The sequence below is a fragment of the Rhincodon typus genome, chromosome 43, assembly GCF_021869965.1.
Source record: "Rhincodon typus isolate 14 chromosome 43, sRhiTyp1.1, whole genome shotgun sequence".
Taxonomy (NCBI): domain Eukaryota; kingdom Metazoa; phylum Chordata; class Chondrichthyes; order Orectolobiformes; family Rhincodontidae; genus Rhincodon; species Rhincodon typus.
The window spans coordinates 7,597,697-7,606,864 of NC_063374.1; the positions used below are offsets into that span (position 1 = coordinate 7,597,697).

Here is a 9,168-nt window from a genome sequence, read left to right on the forward strand (position 1 = left end):
AATGGTAAGGTGGTGTTGCTAGATAATCAGATCTTGGAATGCAGGTTCACAGTTCTTTGAAAGTGGAGTCACAGGTAGACAGGATAGTGAAGAAGGCGTTTGGTACGTTTGCCTTTATTGATCTGTGCATTGAGTAAAGGAGTTGGGAGGTCATGTTGTGGCTGTACAGGACATTGGTTAGGCCACTTTTGGAATACTGCATGCAATTCTGGTCTCCCCGCTATAGGAAGGATGTTGTGAAACTTGAAAGGGTTCAGAAACTATTTACGAGGATGTTGCTTGTAAGATGAGCTATAGGGAAAGGCTGAATAGGCTGGGGCTATTTTCCCTGTAGCGTCGGACGTTGAGGGGTGACCTTTATAAAATCATGAGGGGCGTGGATAGGATGAGGTCTTTTCCCCAGTGTAGGTTTAAGGTGAGAGGGGAAAAATTTAAAAGGGGCCTAAGGGGCAACTTTTTCATGCAGTGGGTGGTGCATGGAATGACCTGCCAAAGGAAGTGGTGGAGGCTGGTACAATTACAACATTTAAAAGGCATCTGGATGGGTATATGAATAGGAACGGTTTAGAGGGATATGGGCCAGATGCTGGCAAATGGGATTAGATTTATATAGGATATCTAGTTGGCATGGATGAATTGCACCAAAAGGTCTGTTTCCGTAGTGTACATCTCTATGACTGTATGAGTTAGGTCACAAGTCAGCCATAGCCTTGAAGGGACAATTGGCCTTCCATCCCTGTGAAGAAACTGGGATCACCCTCCTCAGAGCTGAAGTGGGAGAGAGATTTGTTTGGTGTGCTGCAAATTGGGTTTGGAATAAGTGAGGCAGGGGGTAAAATTTCTTCCACAGACAGCATCAGAAGCAGAGAGGAACATGTGTTTGTTTTTTTTTAAATGCAGAGTTGCTATGACTTATAAGGCATAGCATGAAAGGCATAGATCAGCTTGTGTCTGCTCCGAATTCCTCACTCTCTAGACGCTGGGTCAATTGCAAATATCAAAATGGAATCAAGGTCAGGAAATGGAGATTAGCTATGACCCAAACTGGCCAAAGCACCAGCTGGAACCATCAGCTTTATATTTAAAATACTAAATATTCTTGTTTGTAGGAAGGATATGCTTCAGCTGTACAGTTTACTGGTGAAACCATATGTGGAGTACTGTGTGCAACACTGGTCCCCTTATTTAAGGAAAGATGTAAATATGTTGGATGCAGTTCAGAAAAGATATAGAGTCATAGAATCAAACATAACAGAAACAGACCCTTCAGTCCAACTCGTCTGTGCCAACCAGACATCCCCATCTGACCTAGTCCCATTTGCCAGCATTTGGCCCATATCCCTGTAAACCCTTCCCATTCATACACCCATTCGATGCCTTTTAAATGCTGTAATTGTACCAGCGCCACCATGTCCTCTGGTAGTGCATTCTGTACATACACCATCCTCTGCATGAAAAAGTTATGCCTTAGGTCCCTTTTAAATCTTTCCCCTGTCACCTTAAGACTTTGCTCTCTAGTTTTGGACTTTCTCACGCTATACATTGGGTGAAAAAACATTGGCTGTTCACCCTATACATTAGCCCTCATGATTTTATAAACCTCTGTAAGGTCACTTCTCACCTGTGACTTTCTAGGGAGAAAAGCCCCAGCCCATTCAGCCTCTTCCTATTACTCATACTCTCCAGCCCCAGCGACATCCTTGTAAATCTTTTCTGCACCCTCTCAAGTTTAACAACATTCTTCCTACAGAACGGCAACCAGAATTGTATGCAGCACTCTAAAGTGGCCTCATCAATATCCTGTACAGCCACAACATGACATCCCAACTCCTATACTCAAATGGACAGCTTTTCTTATGCAGGAAAGGTTGGACAAGATAGGCTTGTATCTGCTGGAGTTTAGATGAGTAAGAGGTGACTAGATTAATGCGCATAAGATCCTGAGGGGACTTGACTATTTACCTCTTGTGGGATAATCTTCAACTAGAGGGTTGCTGTTTAAAAACCGTGGTGTCCATTTAAAACAGAGATAAGGAGAAAACTTTTCCTCACAGAAGTTTAAATGTTCTTCCTCAAAAGCAATGGAAGCTGAACGATCCACTCCAGCTAATACACCTTACAGTTCCTTCGGTGCAGCTGGGTCAAAATCAGCAACTCCATGGGGAGGTGATGGCCTGGCAGTATTATCTCTAGAATATTAATCCAGAGACCTAGACAAAATTCTGGGCAACTGGGTTTGAATCACACCACAGTAAATGGTGGAAATTGAATTCAGTAAATATCTGGAATTAAGAAGGCCTAAATAAAAATCGAAAATACAACTGCAGATGCTTTAAATTGGAAACCAAAGTAGAGATTGCTGGAAACGCACAGTAGGTCTGCAACATCTGTGGAGACAAATCAGAGTTAATGTTTCGAGTTTTGAAAAGGGTCACTTCTTCAAAATGTTAACTCCGATTTCTCTCCACAGATGCTGTCAGACCTGTTGAGCTTTTCCAACAATCTCTGCTTATGAAACCCATCTGATTCACTCGGGAAAGGAAAAATGGCCAAACTTAGCTGGTCTGGCCAACATGTGACTTCAGACCCACCTCAAAATGGTTCACACGCGGACCATTAGGGTCAGTCCATTTATTCATTCAAAGGATGTGGGCATCCACCACCTTCTGCAGGGGCAAGTAAGGGATATGGGAGATAAATGTTGGGCCTACTCTGAGTGACCTGCGTAAATGAAAGACAGGCGCCTTCCAAAGGAGCAATGGCGGCGGGGCTCACCGCTGCAGTGACGTCATCCTGAAAGCCCCCTATCCGCCCAAATGGTGAGTTGGGGGAGGGGAAGCCGTGCGACCTCTCTCTCACCTCCAAACTCAACAAACCGATTCCTAGCGGCTCCTCGGCCGCCACCGTCAGCTACGACGCGGGAATAAGCGTCGTTCACGGTGAGGAATCGAACCGCGGCCTGAATCACTGCCCTCTACACCTCTCCCACCCAAAATGATGCCGCTTGGATTACACGATCATCCCCGACACAGGCAAATACGGAGCCCGCTAGAAAAACGACTCAAAATGGCCACCTTCACCAACACCCCATACATGGCAAAGGTATAGAGCCCGCCTCATCATTTGAGGGACAACCTGTCGCACCAATCGGTCCGCGCCCCGGCCGCGAGCGCTGACCATTCAGACGTGCTGCGCGAATATCTAGGGCTGTGGTTGGGTAAAGTGGCCGTCAGTCAGGAGGAAAAGGCGGTCCGTAGTCACAGCGCGTCGAGAGGGGCGTTCGGAAGGTAGCATCGTTCCTATGATTGGTGGACAGATGGACAGTCGGTTAGAGTAGGGGGTGGGCAGACAATGACCCCTAGGCGGCGAGGATCCGGCACTCTGATTGGATAGCCGCCCTGTCGGTCAAGAATAGGTTCGGGTGCTTGTCATTCAAGGGTGGGTGCAGGCGGGCAGATTAGCGACTATACATTGGGTAAAGAGGGCTGTCAATCACAACAGACAGGAGGCTTTCGCTGCGAGGAAGCAGTGAATGGGTCGGAAGTCTGTCAGAGGTAGGCGGGCTCAACGGCTGGAGTGGGTGGGTCGACGCTGCCAGAATAGTCGCCACCCATCCCGGATGTAGGAGAACGATGACGGCAGCGATTGGACAGCAGGGGGTCTACCCCCTCGAAACGACGTCCAGCCGCTTGTGGTGGGTGGGGAGGAGAAGGCCTAGTCTGATTGGACGCCTCTCCCGGATGTCGGTGTAAGATGACGGCTGCGATTGGATAGCCGCGGCCGTCACTCAAAACGAGCGCGCGCGCCGCTGGCGGGGAGGGACAAGGCGCTCGGAAGAACGGTTGGAGTGGGCGCCATTTTGTTCGGGACAGCGCCATTCGATCGGGAAAAGGTTTTATTTCTGTGCGATTGTGTTAAGGGGTGGGGGAAGAAATCGATTTGAACCGAAAGCGGGTTTAAAAATAAAAGTGGAGCGGGGAGGAGGGGGGGGGAAACTGGGGGAGATAAACAAAATGAAGATCTTTGTGGGGAATATCCCGAGCGAAGGGACGGTGGACGAGCTGAAGACGCTGTTCGGCTACTACGGCACGGTGCGGGAGTGCGACATCATCCGGCATTACGGCTTCGTGCACATGGACAGCGCCGAGGAGGCGAACCAGGCCATCGCCGCCCTCAACCAGTACGAGCTGCACGGCCAGAAGCTCAACGTGGCCGAGTCCCGGCCCCGGCCTGCCGCCGTCACCAAGGTCTACGTTGGTAACCTGGCGGCCGGCTGCAGCAACCAGGAGCTGAGGGCCAAGTTCGAGGAGTACGGCCGGGTGGTGGAGTGCGACATCGTCAAAGGTAACCGCCGGCTTCCGGAGTGGGGTTTGGAGGGGGAGGTTAGAGGGTTCCCCGCCTCGGCCGCCATGACACTCAGGCCGTTCAGCCCATCAACAGAGCTCACCCTTGGGAGCACATTACTGCAGAGGCTGGATCCTGTACTGAAAACAAATTATGCTGGAAGGTCGCAGCGTTCATGGAGTGGAAGCAAGCACAGTAGCAGCAGCGAGTACATATGCAAGATGCACTGCAAGAATTTCACCAAAGATCCTCAGGCGGCACCTTCCAAACCCGCCACTGCTTCCATCTAGAAGGACAAGGGGCAGCAGATACATGAGGACGCCACCCCCTGCAAGTTCCCCCTCCGAGCCATTCACCATCCTGACTTGGAAATATATTGGCTGTTCCTTCAGTGTCACTGGGTCACGGGCCTGGAATTTTGCCCCTAAGGGCTTAGTGGGTCAGCCCACAGCAGGTGGCTCACCACCACCTTCTCAAGGGGCAAGTAGGGATGAAAAATAAATGTCTGGCTGGCCGGCCGGCCAGCAATGCCCGTGTGCCACAAATGAATTTTTAAAAAAGTGTCAATCTCTGAGGCCCCTTTTACAAAGTGTCAGACTCTGAGGCATTTGGTGCGCTTGCCTTTTATTGGTCAGACCTTTTGAGCATTGGAGTTGAGAGATCATGTTGCAGCTCTACAGGACATTGGTTAGGCTGCTTTTGGAATACAGCATTCAGTTGTGGTCTCCTTCCTACAGGAAGGATGTTGTGAAACTTGAAAGGGTTCAGAAAAGCTTGATGATGTTGCTGGGTTTGGAGGGTTTGAACTACAGTGAGAGGTTGAATAGACTGGGGGCTATTTTGCCTAGAGTGCTGGAGGCTGAGGGGTGACCTTTACAGAAGATAATGGAGTGGCATAGAGGCACAGTGGTTATCAGCTCCAAGGGCACGGTTCAGTTCCACCCTTGGGTAACTGTCTTTGTGGAGTTTGCAAGTTCTCCCTGTGTCTGTGTGGGTCCCTGCTGGCTGCTCTGGTTTCCTCCCATGGTCCGAAGATGTGCAGGTTAGGGTGACTTGGTCATTGCTAAATTACCCATAGTGTCCAGAGATGTGCAGGTTTGGTGGGTTAGCCATGGGGAAATGGAGTGTTAGAGGGATTGGGTAGGGGATTGGGTCGCTCTTCAGAGAGTTGGTGTGGACTTGATGGGCCAAATGGCCTGTTTCCACATTGTAGAGATTCAATGATCCTAGTAAATCGTGAGAGGCGTGGATAAGGTGAATAGTCAAGGCCTTTTCCCCAGGGTAGGGGAGTCTAAAACTAGAGGGCATAGGTTTAAGATGAGATTTAGAAGAAACCTAAAGGACAGATATTTCACATAGGGTGTGGCGTGTATGCCAGACATAGTGGCAGAGGGTGGTACAGTTGCAACTGCATCTGGGTATATGAATAGGAAGTGTTTGGAAGGATGTTGGCCAAATGCTGGCAAATGACACTAGATTAATTGAGGATACCTGATCAGTGTGGATAAGTTGGGCTGAAGGGTCTGTTTCCATGCTGTGGAATGCTGATTCCAAGAGTGATCTAGGCTCGAAAGGTTAGCTTGCTCTCTCTCCGTGGGTGCTGCCTGACCAGCATTTTTTTATTGTTTTTCACCCAGGGTTTGTTTGGTGCCTGCAATGTTGGCAATTCAAACTCCCTGCAAGGCTAGGGTTTATTTATATTGCAAAGTAACAAAGACCAAAAGAACTGCAGATGCTGTAAATCAGAAAGAAAAACAGAAATTGCTGGAAAACCTCAGCAGGTCTGACAGCATCTGGAGAGAGAAATCGGAGTTATATTCTGAGGAAGGGTCACTCGACCCAAAACACGAACTCTGGTCTCTCTCCATTGGTGCTGACCTGCTGAGCTTTTCCAGCAATTTGTTTTTGTTTTTATTGTCCTGAATTGTGTTTTGTGGGCAGCATTGCAGCACAAACACAGGCTGTTCTGCCAACACTGTTCATACTGTTTCTGGTGCTCCACACTAGCCTCCTGTCTCTCTTTTCAGAATGTCTTCCATTCTGTTCTTTCTTGGGGTCTTTTTTTTATTATTTCAAAAAAATACTTTTCATAATTCTCAGCGCATTGTCACAAATGCAGTTTGGTTCTGTACAGTAACATCAAGTAAACAAACATATTTGTTTGACTCTATCCCAACAAACCAAAGGCATTTCTTACTGAGACAAGACTATATTTACATGCATTGAGGTACTGGGAGTGTCCAATAACTGAATGGAATCCCCAATTAACTTCAGTGGGAAGACCTCAGACAGTGGTCTTTCCCATTGTGCTTTGGCAGAAACTGCCTCAAGCTTTAGTGTGCCCCTCAGCATGTAGTCCTAGACCTCGGAATGTGTCAACTCCTCCTTGTTCTGGCAGACCAAAGAGTGCCCTTCACCGAGTTGATGGTCTTCCAGGCGCAGTCAGTGTTTGTCTCTGTGTGTGTCCTGGGGAACAGACTGCAGTGCACAGAGTCCCGTGTCATGGAGCTGCTCAGGACGAACCTTGACAAAAATCTTCTTGAGCTTATCTAATTCTGTCTTAAAAAGTCGATGGGCCTGATAGCAGTAGGTGTCTGGTTGGTGTAGCAACAGTTGTTAGGTATGAGACTCTCTCTTTTTGCTAGTTGCAGTAATAAAAAGACTTCACTAATGTTTAAAATTTGATCCTCATACTTTTCAGACTATGCTTTTGTACACATGGAGAAGGAGGAAGATGCAATGCAAGCGATTGCCAGTCTGGATAATCAGGAATTCAACGGGAACAAGCTCAGGGTGCAGCTCTCCCGGTCGACCTATGGAAAGTCTGGTGGGCAGCGGGATGTGTGCCAACGCTGTGGAAGGCAGGGTCACCAGGCCCGAGATTGCCACTCAGTGCGCTATAACCAGTACAGCCAGTACCAGTACCAGGCTCAATATTACCCCTCTTACTATCCATACTACGATTACGATTATGGCCACGGTTCCTATTACGACTATTATGAAGATTATCAGACCGCGGGTGCCGCCGCGGGTTATGCGCCACTTGAGTACGTGAGAGAGAGAAGCCCCAACCGCTTGGGCACATCCGTAGTAGGGGCCAACAACTGCACCCTATATGAGCGTACCCGCCTGTCACCACTCACCGTGCCAAAATATCAGACCGAGAAATACATAGACGATAGCATCAGCAGGTATGTATCTGCTCCAGACCAAACACCCGGGGAGTCAAAGGGGGACTGCAAAGCTTCTCAGTTGGGGGTTGATGGTGTTAGTGGTGGGGTGGGCAGTTCAGCCTAACCTACCGTTAATTTAACATGTCTCTCCATTTCCTCAGGGAATCACTAGCTGTCCCTTGAAGTTTCTTACATGGGCAGTGCCCTGGTTTTGGAGGGGTCATGTCAGCTCAGGCATCCTGCAGGCTCTGCAGTAAGTAACGCAGTTGCCTAGCACTGCCATGAAGCTATGTATGCAGTGTTGATGGGAGTGGAGGCCACTCTCTCTAATCATGGATGCTTTTGCCTTTTCTGGATTATATAATGGTGGAACCCTTCTGCGTGTCAGCTGTGCAGTTCAGGGGATTTTTGGGGAATAATGTGTGCCCTTCGTATCGAGCCATGCAAGCTACGGCGAGACAGCCAGCAGCTCTGGTGTGGCTTCTAGAATCTTTTGTGGCTGAGGTTGTGTCTGGAGAGAATGTTGTGAGCTGTGTTAAGGGCAGTGCCATTGTGAGATGAGTACACAAGCTGTGCTTTACCAGAGAACTAGAAGCTGCTGGACTGCATAAGGTTATAGCCCATGAAGTTAACACCCTGCTGGTCACGCTATGCAGTAAACCAAAAACATGTTGGCTCATTGGAGCTATCAGTTTGTCAAGTTGAGACTCCTTCATGCTGAAAACCATTCCCTGTCTCCAGGTCTTAGAGGAGTAAAACAGATTTGTTTATATGGTACCAAGGATAAAATATTTCGTCAGAACAGCAAAGCTGCTGGGATTATTCTCCATTGAGCAGATAACTTTAATGGGGTGGGATTTGATCAAGGTTTTGATAAGTGAGGTGAGACTTAATTGGAGATTTGGCATTGACATGAGTGGCAAAATGGCCTTCTCCTGGACTTTAAAAAGACAGCTGTGCGATAATTGAATCAAGACTGCTGAGTTACTTTTGGTGAATGGAATAGGTTTTTTGCAGTCTGACTGCACATCGTCACTCGGAGAACACCATTCAGTTGTATCAAAAGTATCCCTCTTATTTCACAACCTCAAATGAGATTTGGACAGAGCTGCTCATGTTCGTCATTCCAGGGATTTCTGATTTTCACATTCTTCAACACCACCACATTCCTGTTCCTCTGACAAAGCAATGACTATCTCCAACAAGAGATAATTTAACTGCTGCTCCTTGATACTCAATGCTGTTGCTGTCACTGAATCCCCTGCTATCAACGTCCTGGGGGTTACCATTGACTGGGAACTCAATTGGACTTGCCATATAAACACAGTGGCTACAAGAGCAGATCAGAGGCTAGGAATCCTGCAGCAAGTAACTTACCACCTGACACACCAAAGCCTGCCCACTGTCTACAAGGCATAAGTCAAGAGTGTGAGGGAATATTCCCTACTTGCCTGGATGAGTGCAGCTTCAACAACGCTCAAGAAGCTTGACACCATCCAGGACAAAAGCAGCCTTGCTTGATTGACACCACGTCCACAATCTTGAGTGAACCATAATGCTATTGAACATCAGTCTCATGGGAAATTACATTTTTTTTTTAAAACCTTCCACTTGCCCTGACTGTAGAAGTGTTTACAACTGCAAGATACTG

General features: G+C 48.1%; 2 protein-coding genes across 4 annotated transcripts in view; one reads left to right on the forward strand and one right to left on the reverse strand.

Annotated features, from left to right (window-relative positions):
- The window catches only part of znrd2 (zinc ribbon domain containing 2), an 8,092-nt gene extending 4,912 nt beyond the window's left edge, over nucleotides 1-3,180 (reverse strand). Inside the window, exons 1-2 of the mRNA XM_048619628.1 lie at nucleotides 3,094-3,180; nucleotides 2,860-2,910 (exon numbers count right to left, since the gene is read on the reverse strand). Of these exons, the coding sequence (XP_048475585.1) occupies nucleotides 2,860-2,910; nucleotides 3,094-3,180 (138 nt within the window). The remainder of the gene's footprint in view (nucleotides 1-2,859; nucleotides 2,911-3,093) is intronic.
- A 658-nt stretch (nucleotides 3,181-3,838) lies between these two features.
- LOC109925831 (RNA-binding protein 4B-like) overlaps nucleotides 3,839-9,168 on the forward strand; it is a 24,570-nt gene continuing 19,240 nt past the window's right edge. For 2 of the 3 annotated variants that reach the window (XR_007266006.1, XM_048619557.1), the window contains exons 1-2: nucleotides 3,980-4,344; nucleotides 7,046-7,535. Coding sequence is in view for 2 of the 3 variants with exons in the window: in XM_048619557.1 (XP_048475514.1) it covers nucleotides 4,014-4,344; nucleotides 7,046-7,535 (821 nt within the window). In the remaining variant the exon portion in view is untranslated. Of the gene's footprint in view, nucleotides 4,345-7,045; nucleotides 7,536-9,168 lie in introns of all 3 variants that reach the window. The other variant, XM_020525737.2, reaches the window with a different exon arrangement.